Source organism: Coenobita brevimanus, chromosome 91, assembly GCF_032717465.1.
Source record: "Coenobita brevimanus isolate Jiangsu-jjx chromosome 91, ASM3271746v2, whole genome shotgun sequence".
Lineage (NCBI taxonomy): Eukaryota > Metazoa > Arthropoda > Malacostraca > Decapoda > Coenobitidae > Coenobita > Coenobita brevimanus.
In genome coordinates, this window is record NC_137044.1 from 10,412,677 (window position 1) to 10,431,263 (window position 18,587).

Genomic DNA, 18,587 nt, shown 5'->3' on the forward strand with positions numbered 1-18,587 from the left:
GGAAATCTTCATTATAAGTTGCATTTTCTGACACTCTTTTGCTGTTAAGTCTGCAATACATTAGAGAAAATTCATGTATTAAATTCTATTGCTATGTTAAAACTGATCAGCCACTATGTACCAATTTATAGGCATATGGAATTAGTCATAATTATTCCCTTGTACAAAGGAAAAGGGGAAAAAGAAGTGTGTGGTAATCATAGGGGCATTTGTCTTCTTAGTATAATGGGAAAAGTGTATGGCAGGATACTTATAGACAGAGTTAGAGAAAGAACAGAGAAATTAGTTGGAGAAGAACAGGGAGGCTTTAGGAAGGGAAGAGGTTGTGTAGATCAGATATTCATTCTTAGATCTTTAGTGGAAAAGTTTCTAGAGAAGGGAAAGAAGTTGTATGCGGCTTTCATGGATTTGGAGAAAGCATATGACAGGGTGGATAGACAAGGATTGTGGAAAGTGTTAAGATTATATGGAGTAGATGGGAAGTTGTTGAATGCTGTGAAGAGTATGTACGATGATGCAAAGGCTGCAGTGCATGTGGATGGTGAACTAAGTGAATTTTTCTCTTTGAAAGTTGGTTTGAAACAGGGATGTGTCATGTCTCCATGGTTGTTCAATCTGTACATGGATGGGGTAATAAAAGAGGTACAAGGTAGGGTAGTGGATGTTGGAGTGGCCCTGGTGAGAGAGGGTAGTGTTTGGAAACTCCCTGTACTGTTGTTTGCAGATGATACTGTGTTGTTGAGTGAAGACGAAGGGGAGCTGCAAGGCTTGGTGGATGAGTTTGGGAGAGTGTGTAAGAAACGGAATCTAAAGGTGAATGTAGGGAAGAGTAAAGTGATGGTCTTTGAGAGAGGTGAAGTTAGTGAATGTACAGCGAGGTTGGATGGTGAGGAATTGGAAAATGTGAGTACGTTTAAGTACTTGGGTAGTGTGATGAGTAAGGATGGAGGTTTGGAGGGTGAAGTGCTTGAAAGGGTACAGCAGGGAAGAAAGGTTGCTGGTTCTTTGAAAGCAGTGATAAGAAACAGGGAAGTGAGCATGGAAGTGAAAAAGTTACTACATGACAGTATTGTGATACCAACTCTAAAATACAGAAGTGAAGCTTGGACATTGTTGGAAGGACACAAGTCAAGAGTGAGAGCAGTGGAATTGAGTTATTTAAGAGGAGCCTGTGGAGTCACGTGGAGAGACAGGCTGATGAATGAAGATATAAAGGAGCATTGTGGTGTGGATGTGGATGTGATAGGAAGCGTTATGAGAAACACACTGAGGTGGTTTGGCCATGTGGAGAGGATGGAGGGTGAAAGACTGACGAAGAGAGTGTATGTGAGTGAGGTGGAGGGGGGAAGAGGGAGGGGGAGGCCGAGGATGAGATGGAGGGATGGGGTGGAGAGGTATATGAGAGAGGGGGGTGTGAGTTGGGAGCAGGGCAGTGAAATGGCGGGGGACAGGGCGACTTGGAGGCGATTTGTTTGTGGCCACCCCAAACGGGATTGAGGCGTCTGGCAATAGATAGATAGATAGACAGAATTAGTCATAATATTTTAGAACATATTTCTGACTAACTCTGAGGAATGACTGCACTGAAACTAGTTATGTAGATCAAGACAGTTATCTAATGGTAATAATAAGAATATTTACATAATGACTCTCCTAACAGTATACAGTACTTATAATATATATATATATACATATATATATAAATTATATATATATATATATATATATTTATATATAGATATATATATATATATATATATATATAGATATATATATATAGATAGATAGATAGATATATATATATATATATATATATATATATATACACAGTAAACCCACTCTAATTTGAATCTAAATAATTCGGAAATCAGTTAATTCGGATCTTGCTTGAATATCAGACAAATAATTTTAATTTGGATAGAAATTCGAATTAAGCGAGACAAGTCCAAAAAGGGTTCCACTGATAAGTGGAGGTGAACAGTTCTGGAGTGATAAGTGTAGTAATAAATGTAATTTTTAAGAACTGTACAGTACCTTCGGTACAGTTAACCCCTTAAACGCGGATCGTCACGTTTGCGACGCTCGGCGAAAAGGACATAATGGCGGATCGTCGCATTTGCGATTCTAGTAAATTTTGAATAACCGCGGGCAAGCAGGCTCCAGCTGGTATTGTCTATCAGTACCACCACACTCTAGCTACAACTAGCATACTTTACCTTTGTACTACTGACCTCAGTTGTTGCCAAGTATCGCGTTTTCCCCCGTCCCCCCCCCACCACGGCCCGGCCAGCCTGGCTGTGATACATGGCAGCGCTCTGAGCGCTCAGAACTGTAAATCTGCGCTCTCCTCTCACAAGCAGTTTTTGCTACTAGGAAATGCTTGTTTCCCCAGTTGTAACACTAGCTTTTTTTCTCACGGTTTGCCCCTGTTTAGCGTCAGTTTACTGCAGGCTTTCAAAGTGACATTATGGCGAGTTCTAGCTCTTCCCAGTCAGTGCAAGCGGCCGACAGGAACGAGAATAAAGTGGCGGGCGTAAGGCAGAATAAAAAGCGCGCCGTGGTGATCTTTTGGGAAGTAATATGATTGAAAATAATGTAGAATACATGTTTTTGGCTGTGAAAATGGAAATGTTTGTTGAGTGACGGGAAGACCGCCGCCACAGTGCATGTCGGCCGTACGCTCCGTTGATTTTAGCCTTATTTTCAGTGCTTATTGTACAAATACGGAATCCTAACTACCTTTACGTTGTAGTATAAAGTTTACTGTGACAGAATGAGGCTGTGGTAGAGGGGAAACCAGGTTGCTGGAGGTGTGAAAGTGAAGATTTGGTTACCCAACTTTGCAAGTCTCCACAAGTCCTTGGGTAGTCCACGAAGGCTCAACACCTGTCTCTGGAGAAAGCTGAATGTAAGTACTATCTGCCATACCAAGTATAATGTTCTAGGATTAATCTCTGATTTTTGGCGAATATTTTCCTACAGGTACTCAGACCGCGATACAACCCCGCCACTCGGGGGGAAACGACTGTACACGGCCGCGTTTAAGGGGTTAAGTGTACTGTACTCTACTACTGTGTTGCAAGACTTCATTATCAAGGTTTGACACTATTTTATTAATTGTATTATGCACTCTTTGAGTATAAAGTAATAATATACTGTACTGCTCAATGTTTTTGTGAAAAAGCCATGTTTTAGTGAGCGTTGGTGTGATTTAGGGAGAGGGGCAAGCATGAGCTCCAATAATTCAGAATTTTGGATAATTAGACATAGAGTTCCCCCAAATTAATCTGAATTTTATAGAGTTCACTGTGTATATATATATATATATATATATATATATATATAAATATATTTATATCTATCTATCTAAATATCCACTCACTTGATGTAGTGCTGCTCTCGGGTGTCTGCCCTTTCCTCTCCCCCATCCTTCTTTCCATCCATCCTCTTCTGTCTTTCTTTCCTTCATCCTTTCCTCTTTCTTCTGCCTGCGGGTGACTTTACACTCCCTCTTGTGTCTTTCTTTCTTTCATTCTTTCCTCTTCCTTCTGCCTGTGGGTGACTCTATACTGAGTGACAAGCCAAATGGTTTCCTGTACACCAGGAAACCATTTACTACACTGGGTGGTAACCATATAACCAAATTTTGGCGCCTGGTTGTTTAGTGGGTAATACCGGTGCTCCAATTGGATAGAGCCGGTGAAGGTTTATATCCAAGGGATGGTTGGGGTTTATTACTCACGTAATGCCACTCAGGGATGAGTGAGGCTGGTCACTCTCATCTTAAATGTCAGGACCAACTTGCCTAGCTCCGGGCTCCTATGCTCCTCATGGGGCAACGTAGGATTAGATGATGGATGGATGGATGGATATATAATTTACATAATGACCCTCCTAACAGAATACTTTATATATATATATATATATATATATATATATATATATATATATATATATATATATATATATATATATATATATATATATATATATATATATATATATATATATATATATATATATATATATATTTTACATAATGACTCTCTTAATAGATTACTTTTAATATAAATATAAAGTATATATATATATATATATATATATATATATATATATATATATATATATATATATATATATATATATATCAATATAGCTGGACATAACCTGCAATTACCTTGAAAATTTCATCATCATCAGACACATCAGTAAGGTTGTCATCAGAAAGATTCCACTCATACTCCACATTCTCAAACATGGACTTCTTCTGCTGTTGGGCATGATTCAACTGAAATGCCAAAGGACAAAATAAATCTAAAGTATAAGAGAAAAAAAAAAGAAATTTACTAATGTTTGTGGAACTCATAATAGAAAATGGAAAGAACTATTGATAAAAGTTGCAAGTCTAGCTGAATAATACGTACAATGATGCATCATTGGGAAACTTTTCTATGCAACAGAATTTTTTAAAATGTATAATATATTTAAACCTCATAGAACATCATAATACCTCAATCTTATGTAATGTTTGCAACAAATGGGTACACGTGGTGCAATGGTGTCAGAGGTAAGCTGCAGGATGTGGTAGGTTTCAAGTGTGCTGTGTGCAGGGATAAACAAAGAGAAAGGGCTGAATGTGTCAGGACTGATTTGGCAAATATGCTGTTACTGTTGCTGGCAAGCATGTCTCTAATATATGTAGTGGAATTCTGTTATCTGGGCTATATGATCTGTGCTGGGGAGGTGTTGGATGATGAAGCTAGTTCCACTGTTAGGGTTAACTGTGGGCAAAAGTTTTGGGAAGTTACCTCTTCTGACACACTGTAGGGTGAACTTTCCCTTTACACTCAAGGAAAATTATATGTTGCATGTGTATGAAAAATTAATGCTTTATGGTTATGAAAGCTGGGCAGTATAGGAGATGGATGTATGTCAGATGGAGTGTAAAGAGAAGAGAAGGCCAGATGGATATGTAGCACTTCTCTGACTAACGGTATTGCTGATATGCACCTGAGAAACCAGCTGGAAATTGAAGGAATCTGTGATGTGATGCAACCTGAGGTGCTCTGAACATGTAGAAGGAATAGAGGACGAAAACTGGGTGAAAAAGTTCATCAGTGTAAATGCTAAAGGTAGAGCACCAAGAGGTTGAACTAAGAAGCAATGGAGTGAGGTACTAAAAAAAACTACCTCAGGTTATGGAATCAAACAAAAACTGCTGCCAGAGATTATGTAGCATGGAAAGCCACCAACAGCTGAACAAGACTGACATGCAAACTGTACACAGCCTTTCAGTATGAAGCTAAACAAAGGAATTTGCTGTAAATCATACTCTGACAATACAGTATTCCATAATTTCACCATTAATTTATGCTGTCATTTCTAATATGTACACATATACTAGAAAATACAGCATCAATTTCCTTGATCTTGGAAAGTTAAAACAAAACAATACAATACTGTACTATTTCAGACTACAGTGGAATTTCAAATTTAGCATGATTAAATTTGAACAACTTGATTTTCGATGACACGTCAAATATCTACCAAGTTGCCATTTTTTATTACAAATTTGCGATTCTTGACAGCTTGAGGCTGGAGTTTGGGATTCGACATGCATCTAGGGCCACATGGTTTCTGCTCGTAAAGACAGCCTGGCTACAGGGAACTGAAAAATTACTGTACAGCTGCCAATCAAAGCATAAACATGGGTCATCATAAAATATCATCTGACAAAAAGATCATGGCCATTATTTGTGCAGAACTGGCTATAAGGTAAACTCTCAAGGTATGACATATCTTTTTGTGATGATTCTGATTTACATTAAAAAATCAAGGAACTGATTCATGTTATATTCACATGGTGTTCGTATTTATGTTGAAATTTTGCATTCAAAATTAATTAAAATAGAAATACAGAATAACATATGCTGCAACACTAACAGTGCGTATTGCATCAGCTGTTCACATGGCCAAGGAAGCAGTCTCATGGGAGTCAAGGATGCAAGCGGTTATGCTCTAGCCCCCTCAAAACATGTGAATAGCAATGTTCTCTATCACACATTCTACAGACAGACAGACAGATAGAGCTACAGGAACATTAAAAAGGAGTGAAATAAAGCCACTGAGTGGATGGTTGTGCAGGCACCTGCTGTGTGCATTCTGTGTATCCTTTCAGTTAGAAAATAAGGCACCTCAATCCAGATCTAGCCCGCGCCAAAACAACACATGAATAGCTGCACCATACACTGCACACTGCATTATGTATGGGCAATATAACATTAAAAATGAGTGTAATAATGACACTGAGTGAACAGTTGTGCAAGTACCAGCTACACTGCGAGCAGCACAGTACTGATTTGCACTAATCATGATTTGCACCACAACATAAACCATACCCCATATCAATCAGCACAGCAACTCCTCCTGTTTGCATGGCAAACTTCTTACTGGAGGGATCCCTCTGCACTCCATTTGAAGTTCCCGCATGGTGATGAATGCCAACATGGCTGCCAAACATGGCCACCATGCCTGCACACTCAGCCTCCACCTCCCTGTTCTGCCCCATATGCTCCCTCCATTGTTCATGCTGCCTGGCCTTGACCTCCCCTCTTCAAGGTGAGTGCCCTGTACAGCAGTTTGTACACTATAAATAACCCTTTCCTTTGCCCAGTGATGTATGTAGAGGCTGTATGTGTATGACAATTAATGCTTCATAAGCTCAGAAGTGAGTAAAATTTTCAAGAAGGTCGGAAGAGAGACGTTGGGAAAATCTGGGGGCATTTCCACACCTATTTGTCCTTATAACATGGGTTTCAATGTACCCAACTATGCAATTTCCATTTGTGTAGAGAAATGCCAAGAACCATTAACTGTATTGACTTGGGGGCACTGTTTGTGCATTAAGTACCGTGCATTTGTTCTTTTACGACAAAATGCATTTATGTACCATCTGACATGAACCAGGACACACGATCCTAATCCAGTATATAATGACCACTTTCAAGAGGGCATGAATAAAAAACATATAACTGAATTACCTAGCCCATATGTCACTGAAGATAACTACTGTATGCTTGATGGCAAGTGCCAAAATAAAAGAAAATAATGCATGACAACTAAAAATTACAAGAGGCAGAGATATGACCACACAAACTGGTGACTGAACATTGATGAAAGTGGCAGCTGGGAGGTGCCTGTATGCTCCAGCTGATGAACTCATTCCAGTTTTAATATTTTTTACTTTTTAACATTGCCACAGCAAGACTTTTTGATTATGTTGTTATTAAGAATCCTATGGCAAGTAGTACTGGTATTCATTTGGTAATACAGTAAAGCCTCATTATAATGGATTAGTTGGGGCCCAAGCCATTCCGAAAAAAATGAAATTCCGATAAAAGTGACATCCGTACTTCCCCCTGCTACACGGACTTTTTCTAAGATATCAGACATTAGTCTGGATCGCACCAACAGTTTTTAAACTGTTTTCACAAATATTGCAGTACTGTACTGTCATATACATTCACTACAATAATCAAATGGTACAATATATATAATAACACTGTACTGTACACTGGTAAACACGTCTTTTATTTATCTTATTGTGGTGAACATAGCTGAAGTGGTCAGGCAGTCAGGACTGCTTCTGGCTTTATCGGATTTTTTCTGATATAAAAGGATTTAGTCTGGTAGCTCTTCAATTCCGACAAAAGCAAATTCCAGTCTACTGTAGTCCGTTATATCGAGGTTTTGCTGGACTGGTATACTGAAAGGAAGGTAATGGAAATGGAGTGCTATAACTTTGTTTGGACTGTTTTCGTGTTCAAAGGAAGGAGTCAGATGAGAAAATTAAACAGAAAAAAGCCTTTATTTATCTGTTAGTGTGTCACTTTCACCCTTAGCACCAACTTATTTTTCTTCTCAAGAAGTCCATAAAAATTTGGATGCCTTAAATTTGGCAAGGTTTTTATAGTACCAAATAGTGTCTAAATTTGAGATTCTACGGTTCTTAATTTCTCCTTTTAACTGCCATCAGTGGCCAAAAATTGCTCTCAAGCACCACAAACTGTCATATTATTTTCTGGGCAGGATGTCCCTTCATTCCCTGACAATGTAAAATGTAAGGAGAGATACAAGTATAAAAGGTGGAGGGGGTCTCCATAATGAGACTCAGCTTGGTGCCCCCCAAAACTAGGGTCAGTTCTTCATGGAAGACTGGAAGTGTATATTAGTTACAAATGGCTGATGGAGAGGAGTGACTCAAATTATCTTGAAGTGTTGTTGTTGGTCAAGGCTCATCATGACATGAACCCAATGAACTGCAGGTTGTAGCTGCTCTTCTGTAGCCCATCTTCCTCTTTTTTGAGGGATACAGAGGGATTTGAGAGATATCTGTATAACACTAAGAAAAGCCTAAAACAGGAATGCATTCTACAGATGTTTCTGCCATAGTCATCCCATCCGGAACCCTCATGAGGAAGCAAAACACTGGGAATAATTATGCTGATGAAAAAGCACAGGTAAACCATCGACTTCCCAGCACTGGATGGTCAGGGACCTCTTTTAATCCACACAAAATTACAAGAGGGATCTTGAAATTCCCACGCCCAACAGACCATTTTACTGGTTGTCCACAGATGGTGTTTAGTGTAGTGCATGCTCACTTGGATTACACTGCATGTCTTTGGTGGTGATCCTTGTATTTTGTATGATTCTTAGCTTATTTTACATATATCTTACCCTTGCTATGGCTTCCAAGAAAGATGCAAGTGTCAGTGGTGCTGTCAAGCATTAAATACCAGTGTTTCATATACAGTCAAACCTCCTTGATCGTGGTTAATGGGTCCGCCAAGCTACCACACTGATGAAACTCCTTACTAACCAAATGAAGTAATAAATGGGAATAAATGTTATCTGGTTCATGGACCATAAGTATACAATTACATTTTTGCCTAATACCTGAAGAATAACACTTAAAAACTGGAAGGACTGGATCAGATATGTTTACACCAAAAATGCTATTCTCACTTGTGAAGCAGATGACCCTTTTCTCCAATAATTCTCCCTACTAACTTTGTAAGCCAGCAATGTTATCAATGTATTTTGTCTGCAAATATGAAATTCTAACAATCAGCCATTCCTAACCACCAATTTCTCTTCCTGTAAACATGACACTTCTCATATTTCTTGTCCTTTTAGTTAAGTCTACCTTTAGATATTATATTACCACTTCAGTTTGTTCTTAATTACCACTATAGACAAATCAAGAGTTTATTTTCATCACTGTTATGTACTGAGACACTTTGTAAGTGAATGTGAAGCGCATAATGCATTACTACATCTGAGGTTGCCTCAAGGCATGCAATTGCCAGTGTAACCGACATGTAGCTACCCAGTGTCCTACCACACTATCTCCCTCTATCATCACGTAAGTTTCACTCACCTGTCTGGTCACAAAGGTGTATTAGCAGCTGTTTCACGGGATTTAATATAGTAAGATATTTTTATTATGTTAAATACAAAAACAATAAAGCAGTATAAGGTAGAACTGTTGAAGAACCTGGGCTATGGTGTTCCCAGGCAGGAGTTGTGTGACACACACAGGTCACTAACAGAGATGGTGCTCTTTGTGGATTGTGGGGAAATAATCACCGAATCAGCAGCAAAAAGGAGACCAGCCTATTGTGATTATGTGAATATGTGAGAGGTGGTCTCATCTGATATTTGTGAAGAATCGCAAATCTCGGTCAAACAAGAGTATACAACACAGTGGAAGAAAAAAGCTTTTGTAAGTTGCATCATGGCAGGAGGAGATAGTTTATTGTTTACATCTGGTGGTGGTGAATGTGTGAGCTTCTCCGATGAGGATAAGGGTAAAGGAAGTACTAAACTGAACCAAACAAGAGTAGCAGGAGTGGAGAAAAAGTGCCGAGGAATCTCCAGGAGTTAAAAAAGGTAAGGACAATGATTAAAGAGCTGCAGGAACAGACCTAGAACAGGAGAAAGAGATTAAGATAATGCAGACCAAGTTGGAATATGTCTGCACATGCAGTGCTGAACAAGAAAGGGAATTTACAGAATTAAAAGTGAGTAACGAATCTCCCTCAAATGAAATAAAACAGCTCAAGAGGGAAAATAAGAGGCTGGAAGAAGAAAGGGACAGGTTGAAAAGTAAACTAGATGAGCATGAATCAAAATCATGGATGCAAGACGAACATATTAAGGAAATCAAGGAGCAACACAAGGGGTGGAAGAAAATTTAAGAGGAAGGAAATATAAATTTGAAAGAGATTATAGTACAATAAAGCAAGGAAAAGGTGGAGAAGGAAGTGGTTAGGGTATTAAGAAGTTTGAGAATCTTTAGTCAGGGATGTAGCAGACATGAAAAAATGCATGATAATTTTAGGAGTAAAAGAAAATGTATGACATTAAGATCAGAAAGGGAAAGAGAAAAACTGAGTAAGGCTAAAGAGATAGTATCAGGAGTTATGTGAGGTAACAACGAAGCTCAGAAAGAGACTGAAGATGTGTTTAGGCTAGGAAAGTACAAGGAAGGAGGGGCAAAGCCACTTAAAGTAAAGTTTAAGTCACAGGTAATGGTAAATAAAATCACCAGAACATGGAAATTATCAGAAAAAGAGGAGTTCAAGAATGTTTGGATAAAGAGAAGTGCAAATGAGAAAGAAAGAGCTAAAATAAAGGTGCTAGTAAAGGAAACAAAAGCAAAAAATGATCAGAGAATGGAGGAAGAGAAGACAGTGTTCTATTGGAGAGTTATGGATCAGAAATTGAGAAAGTGGTACCAACGGAGAGAGGGAGAGAAGAGGAAATAAAGAACAACAAAAAAAGTTTGAAAGTGGCATATACTAATGCTGATGGTTTAATATCGGCAAGGTTAGAAGTCAACAATTACTTAAGGGTACATGAACCAGATATTATGTGTTTTGTAGAGACCAAGTTAAGAGAGAATATTGATATCCATATGGGAGATGGTAAATACAAAATGTGGAGAAGAGACAGAAAAGAAAAAAAAAGGGTGAGGAGTGGTGGATGATAGCACTGAAGAACAACATCCATCCAGCCATCCATCATCCAATCCTACATTGCCCCATGAGGAGCGTAGGAGCCCGGGGCTGGGCAGTTGGTCCCAACATTTAAGATGAGAGTGACCAGCCTCACTCATCCCTGAGTGGCATTACATGAGCAATCAACCCCAACCATCCCTTGGATGTAAACCTTCACCGGCTCAATCCGACTGGAGTGCAATAATTACCCACTAAACCACCAGGTGCCAGAATTTGGTTATATGGTTACCACCCAGAGTAGCAAAAGGTTTCCTGGTGCACAGGAAACCATTTGGCTTGTCACTCAGTGTAGAGTCACCCACAGGCTGAAGGATGTGGAAAGAATGAAGGAAAGAAAGACAGAACAGGGAGTGTAAAGTCACCCACAGGCAGAAGGACAAGGAAAGAATGAATGAAAGAAAGAACATCATCAACGTGGATAATGTGAAACTGGGAGAAGGTAGGGCTGATGTGATAAATATGAAATTAAAAAATGGAGAGAATGGCAAGAGAGACATCACAGTAGTATATGTTCTCCCTAAGACAAGGGCATGGAATGGCGATGAATACCAGATGATGTAGCAGTAGTAGCTGTTCCCTAGGCAGTCTGGCCGAACAGCCCCGAGTCCCTTCGGCAGGCCATGGCCGAGACTGGGCTTTCCCACAGAGCTCTCAAAGAGTGTATGTTGTGCTGTTGGCATAGGTAATTGTGTGCAATGCAGTCTTCCATAATGTGCTTAATAGTATGGCATGCTGTGTTGCATCCTGGACAGGCATCAGCGACGGAGTCATCCAGCCTCTTCTGGTAGCTTAAGAGGGCTGGATGGTGCCCACATCTCAGCCTGGCAAGGTGGACCCTGTCCTCATGAGGGAGATAGGATTCAGAAGGGTGGATGTCAGGAGGCCGTGCATGCAGCTGTGTGTTGTCTTTAAGTGACCGAATGGAGCGGTGAGTGATCTGAGTGTGGATATGCTTCTGGAAGCTGGTCTGAGGTGGGCGAGGGGGGAGAGATGACAATATTTGTGTACGGTATCATGTGCTGGGTGTTGTTTTGATGTTCCTTGGTGTGGATGGATGTGCTGCCATGTAATATAGTGGATGTTGTGGGTTTGTGGAGACTGCAGCAAGAAACTGGGTGCCTCTCATGTCTAGCTGATCCTTGACTTTCAGGACTTTGGTTTCTTGATGTAGGCGGTCTGTGGGTGTAGTAGCTATGCAGCCTGTGATTATTTTTAGGGCCTTGTTCTGTATGGTCTGTAGAGTGTTGTAGTGTGTTTTGGTGAGGTTAGAAGCCCAGGCAGGGCTTGCATAATTCATCACTGAACATATGTATTGTTTGTATACTGTGGTGGTGGTTTCTTTGTTGTGTCCAAATGTTGTATGGGCAAGTGACCTCAAAGCACTGAGTCTTGGTGTTATTTTATTTTTAATGTGTGTGATGTGTTTAAATGACATTGATGTACTGTATGTTACACCAAGGATTTTGAGTGTATGTGTATGTGGTAGGGGAGTGTTGTTTAGGGTGAGGTGTGGAATGTGACTGTGTTCTGCTGTCCAGTTTGTGAGAAGGGTCACTGTAGATTTGGCTGGGGCTATTTTGAGCCTGTTTGTGGTGAACCATTCATGTAGTGCATTGAGGTAAGGTTGAATGATGTGTGCAGCTGTTTGCATTTTGGTGCGTACATGTAAGTGTTATATCATCTGCACAGGAAGCTATGTGTATTTGTGGTGTGTGGGGTGTGGGTGTCATACATGTATATATTAAAGAGTGTAGGGGACAAAACAGATCCTTGGGGGACACTGTTTGTGAAGCATCTGATGTTAGAAGACTGACCGGCAAATGTTACGTGTGCACATCTGCCTGCTAAGTAGTTTGCCAGCTATCTTTTTGTGTTATTGTGCATGTTTGTGTTGAGTATTTTGTTTGTGAGGTTGTGGCAGGGGATGGCATCAAAAGTTTTGCTAATGTCTAGTGTGATTAGGAGTGTTCTGTGTGGTGGCCTAGCTGAATTCATACCATCGAAAACTCTCTGTGTAAAGTAAGAAAGGTGTTTGTGGAGTGTAGTGGCCTGAAACCATGTTGTGATTGGGCTAGGGGAATGTGAAGTGTGACTAGTTGTAGTACCAGTCGTTCAGTGACTTTAGAAGGGGTGCAGAGGAGTGTGATGGGGTGGTGTGAGGAGGGTAACGTGGGATCTTTGTTGGGTTTAGGGATAGTGATGATAATGCCATGCTTCCAGATGTTGGGTATTATGTTGTGTGAGTAGCTGTAGTTTGATATGTTGGTGAGTGCTTGTATGCCTTGTGGTCCAAGGTGTTTAAGATGAATGTTGCTTATGTTGTCTGCTCCACAGGCAGATGAGTGCTTGAGGTTGTTAATGATGTGCTTCGTCCGGTTGTAAGTGAAAGGTGCGTAGTCTGGGTCTGTGGGGAACTGTCTCTTACGTCGGATGATGTTGGTCTTCGGGATGGGGGTTTACATGGCTGACTTGTGAAAAGTGATTGATGAGAGTGTTTGCTTGTTGTTTGTTGGAGGGTATGGTGTCTGATGTTGTGATGGCAGCGTGTGATTGTGTGGTGTTGCTGTTGGAAAGTGTGATGCTGTTTAGTGTTTTGTAGAGTTTGCTGATGTTTGTTTTGTGGTCAAGTGTTTGGAGGTAATTTTTCCAGTTTAGTGTTTGCTGTTCTGATATTTTATTGTTTATTTGAGTGTTGAGTTCTTGTATGTTGTATGGTGTCTTGTGTATGGGGTGTTGGGGAGTGTCGCAGTGTGTCCCGTTGTCTGATGAGGCCTTGAATTTCTGGTGTGAAGTTGGGGTTGTCTCTCTTTCTGTTGCCTCTAGGGATGTGTCTTTTGTCTGCGTTTTGTATAATTGCATTGACAGTGTGCACAGCAGTGTTGATGTTTGTGATGGGTGTACTGTTCAGAGTTTCGAAATGTTGTTCTGTTTCAGTTACAAAGGCCTCCCAGTTGGCTCTTTTATAGTTAGTGTATGTGTGTTTGTGGCCAGCTGGGGTGATCCTGGTTTTGGTAGTGATGATGACTGGGAGGTGATCAGAACCTAGGGTTTTGACCACTCTCCATGATGTAGTGGGGGTGAGGTTTGGGGAGCAGAAGGTGATGTCTGGAGATGATGGAAGGAAGAGGGCTTGGTGTGGGATATGGGTATGTTGGTCTAGATTGTTCAGTATGAAAAGATGATCTGTCTGGGATTGTAGTACCAGCCCTCTGTCTGTGTCAGGGTTGTTGACATGCCAGGCCGATGACTTGGCGTTGAAATCACCACCCAGGATGATGTTGGGAATGTTAGTGATGTGGTGTATCTGTGGAGAGTAATTGTGTGGTACTGTGGGGGACGACTGGGGGGGGATTGTATGTGTTAGCGATTGTTATGTGTGATTTGTTACCAGATGATTTTGACAGACATGGTTAGATATCTACAGAAAGTGACTGAGAAAAGCAACAACATAATTCTGAAGAGTGATTTTAATAGTACAGAGGTGAGCTGGGAGGAATGGGTCTCAGGAGGTAGTGTAAGATTCTTGGGGCACTACTGTATATTGTTAAATATAGCAATGAATAATGTAATGACTCAGTGGGTCAAAGAAGAGACAAGATTCAGAGGTGATAACATGCCAGCAAAACTAGATTTACTGCTAACCAAAGAACCTGATGTAAATGAAACTTTGAAACATCTGTGTCCTATAGGAAAAAGTGATCATGTATTCCGGATGATAAAAGGGAACGTAGTGCCAAGAGATCAGCTTTATATGCAAGGAAGATACAACTTTGGGAAGGCAAACTTTACAGGATAGAGGAAATTTGTCAAAATCGTGGATTGGAGAAAATTAAGAGAAGCAAGAGAGATGCAGAGGAAATGGGATACCTTTCTAGACCTCTAAAATTCCGGAGTAGAAAAATATGTTCCAAGAGTAAGTGGGAAAGAAAACAAGAAGAAGGAATGGTTTAACAGAAGGTGTATGAAAAGAATGGGACATGGCATGGAAAAACTGGAGAAAGAGAGGTAATAAGAGAACAAAGGAAGAATGTAGAAGGACTAGAAATGAATATACAAGAACACGTAGCAAGGAAGAAAGGAACTTTGAAAAAGGTATAATTAACAAATGTAAGGAAGAACCCAAGCTGATTTGTTAATGGCAAGCTGAAACAAAAGGAAGGAATCACAAATGTAAGGAAGAACCCAAGCTGATTTGTTAATGGCAAGCTGAAACAAAAGGAAGGAATCACCAAACTGAAAGTAGAAGGAGAGGTCTATAAAGATACGGCAATGCAAGCTGAAATAACGAACAAATGTTTTCAATCGGTTTTCACTAAAGAAAGGGATTTTGTGGAGGGGAGGGATTGACTAGAAATGTAGTGATAAAATATGTATAAGTGGAAGTGTAGGAAAAGTATAAATTACTGGAAACTCAAGATGTAAGGAAAGTCCCAGGACCGGATGGAATCTCTACTTGGGTACTGAAAGAATGCAGAGAACAATATGTAGATAAGATTCATGGTTTAATTGTGTTTTCTCTGGAAGTAGAGGAAAGTGCCTCAAAAATGGAAGAGGGCCAATGTGGTACCAATTTATAAGGGAGGAAACAAGCATGAACCCCTGAATTATAGACGCGTGTCCCTGACCAGCACAGTCGCAAAATTGTGTGAGAGAATCCTGAAAGACAGATGGATAAACTATCTGGAGGAGATGAATATTTTGGGTGAAAGTCAGTTTGGATTCAGCAGTGGAAGGTCGTGTGTTTCCAACTTGTTGAGTTTTTGCTCAAGAACAATTGACGTGCTACAGGAGAGAGACAGTTGGGTGCACTGTGTGTATTTAGATTTGGAGAAAGCCTTTGACAAGGTGCCCCACAGGCAACTAATGTGGAAATTGGAGCACATAGAAGGACTGAAGGGAAACCTCCTGGAGTGGATGAAAGACTTCTTGAGAGACACACAAATGAGGACAGTAATAAAGGACAAGATGTCTGGATGGAGGGAAGTAACAAGTGGAGTCCCACAAGGCTCGGTGTTAGCACCTGTAATGTTCCTGATTTATGTAAATGATGTGGTATATGAGGGAGGGGGGGGTGAGTTGGGGGGAGGGGAGTCAAATGGTGGGTGACAGAGTGACTTGGAGGCGTTTTGTCTGCGGCCACCCTTTGCGGGATTAGGGCGTCGGGCTATAGATAGATAGATAGATAGATGTGGTAGATGGAATGAACAGTTATGCAAGTCTGTCTGCTGATGATGCAAAGATCTTGAAGAGAGTAGAAGTTGAGAAAGACTGTAAAATGCTGCAGGAGGACCTGGATAGGATTCATGATTAGGGCCGGATGTGGGAAATGAAATTCAACGGAAAAAAAATGTAAGATATTGGAAATGGGTAAAAGTACCACGAGGCCATCACTGAATTATCAGATGGGTAATGAACCAATCACAAAAGTGAGAAAAAAGTAAAGATTTGGGAGTGTTGGTCCAGGATAGTCCGTCACCTGAAAAACACATTAACAAGATAGAGAGCCGTACAATCTCTTGACTAACGTAAGAGTGGCATTTCATTATATGGATGAAGAGATGATGAAAAAATCGATAGTGGCCATGATCCGCCCCAGGTTGGAATATGCAGCTGCAGTGTGGTCCCCACACAAAAAGAAGATCGAGAAAATACAAAGAACAGCAACCAAGATGGTCCCCAGCCTGGCAAATCTGTCGTTCAGAGAGAGGCTGAAAAAGCTGGATTTGCCTTCCTTAGAAGAAAGGAGAGAGAGGGGTGACATGATTGCAGTGTTTAGGGCTGTGATGGAAGTAGATAAAACAGATGGAAAAGGTCTGTTTGTATGGAATGGGAGAGTAACAAGGGGACACGGAATGAAACTGAAAAGGCCAAGTTGCTTGACGGATATCATGAAATAAAGTTTTCCATATAGATTCATAGACATGTGGAATAGCCTGGACAAAGAGATTGCCCAGTCTAAAAACGTCAATGAGTTAAAAGCAAAAGTTTGACTTACTGAGAAAAAGAGACAGGACTCCACGAGCATAGCTCATTTCCTGTATATCACAAGGTAAATACAACTAGGTAAATACATATGGTACCGGTTCATCAACTGTTTAAGATATAATGAAGCAAACTGATCAAATATTGAAATTCTATGCAGACAGTGATTCGAAGAAGCAAATGAACATAAGAAAAACTATGAAAGATGGTAAGACTACTGAGCATGATCTAGTGATGATGAAAAGGTTAGAAAATAAGTGTGATTACACTAAAGGGCAGTGGGTCAGAGGTGTATTGTTGAATTATTACATGTGACCTTCTTCGGTCACTGCTGGCTTATGTGACGGATGTGACCTCCATTCCTCTGTTAATCCTGCAAAACAGCTCATCCAGCAAGGCTCTGGAACCAAGCTGGAAAATCAGTGCTGTACCTTTAGTACTACATTATTAGCTAAAATACCATTAAACACTAACCATGTCTTCCATGAGACGACAATTCCGCTCATGTGCAATATCAAGTGGTGTTTTACCATTGTTGTTTTCTATGCTTGGGTTAGCACCCACTCGTAGGAGAAGCCTCATGCACTCTGGCTTGGATGAAATAACACAGTAGTGGAGAGGTGTGTTGCCTTCTATCGTTTGGCGATCCAGAGAGTGGCTATTTTGCACCAGAAAATCTACTAATGGAAGGGATGCACCATTTTCCTGGTAGATGGCCACATGAAGTGCACACTCCCCCAAGGATGTTAGCGGCAGCCCCAGGTCAGCACCCTGACAAGCAATTAACCATTATATCAATTAAACAACTGCAGTACTTCACAGAAGCACCCGAAAAGAAAACACAACACAGTAAAATGACAGACATTTTTATACACCTATATAGTGAATGCATGCAATCTACCTTACCCACTTATTCCCTCAATGTTTAACACCATCAGTCTGATGACACTTTTTATTTATCACTGCTATCTCCAAATAACCTTATTCAGATTAGAGGAGGACTTTTGAACTCAAAGGGTTACCTACAGCCTCCACAAACTCCTTCACTTCATGAGGTCTCTCCAAAGCCAAATATAATTACCTGGATGTGGCAAGAATTAAAAAAAAGAAAATGTTACTTGAATGATGGGGTTAAAGGCAACTAACAAGGGCACAAGTCCCTCGATGAAACCCAATCTCTTCATGTTACATGTGGGGAAATGGCAACCCAAAATCAAGCACATAAGCCACAAACAACCTCACACCTCCTATTGCATAGTTTATAACTGTAACAGGCTGTGACCAGGTCTTCTCTAATTCATATTTCCAAAGATATCAATGTCATCATAAAAAATTGGTTAAAAAACATGATGATGATGATATTTACACATACTGCAGGAAGATAAATATCATTAAACATATGCTTATCTATGAAACTATCTGCTGCCGATCATTATAACATCAAGAAAGCTTTCCAAATACAAATAAAAGTAAACAGCATACACTATATGCTCTTAGCCTGCTTCTCTCATGGTCTATTGA

General features: G+C 40.3%; 1 protein-coding gene across 1 annotated transcript in view; it reads right to left on the reverse strand.

Moving 5' to 3' along the window:
* The window catches only part of Asap (ArfGAP domain of ASAP), a 225,044-nt gene that overhangs the window by 20,505 nt on the left and 185,952 nt on the right, over nt 1-18,587 (reverse strand). Inside the window, exons 16-17 of the mRNA XM_080281948.1 lie at nt 17,541-17,837; nt 4,178-4,288 (exon numbers count right to left, since the gene is read on the reverse strand). Of these exons, the coding sequence (XP_080138074.1) occupies nt 4,178-4,288; nt 17,541-17,837 (408 nt within the window). The remainder of the gene's footprint in view (nt 1-4,177; nt 4,289-17,540; nt 17,838-18,587) is intronic.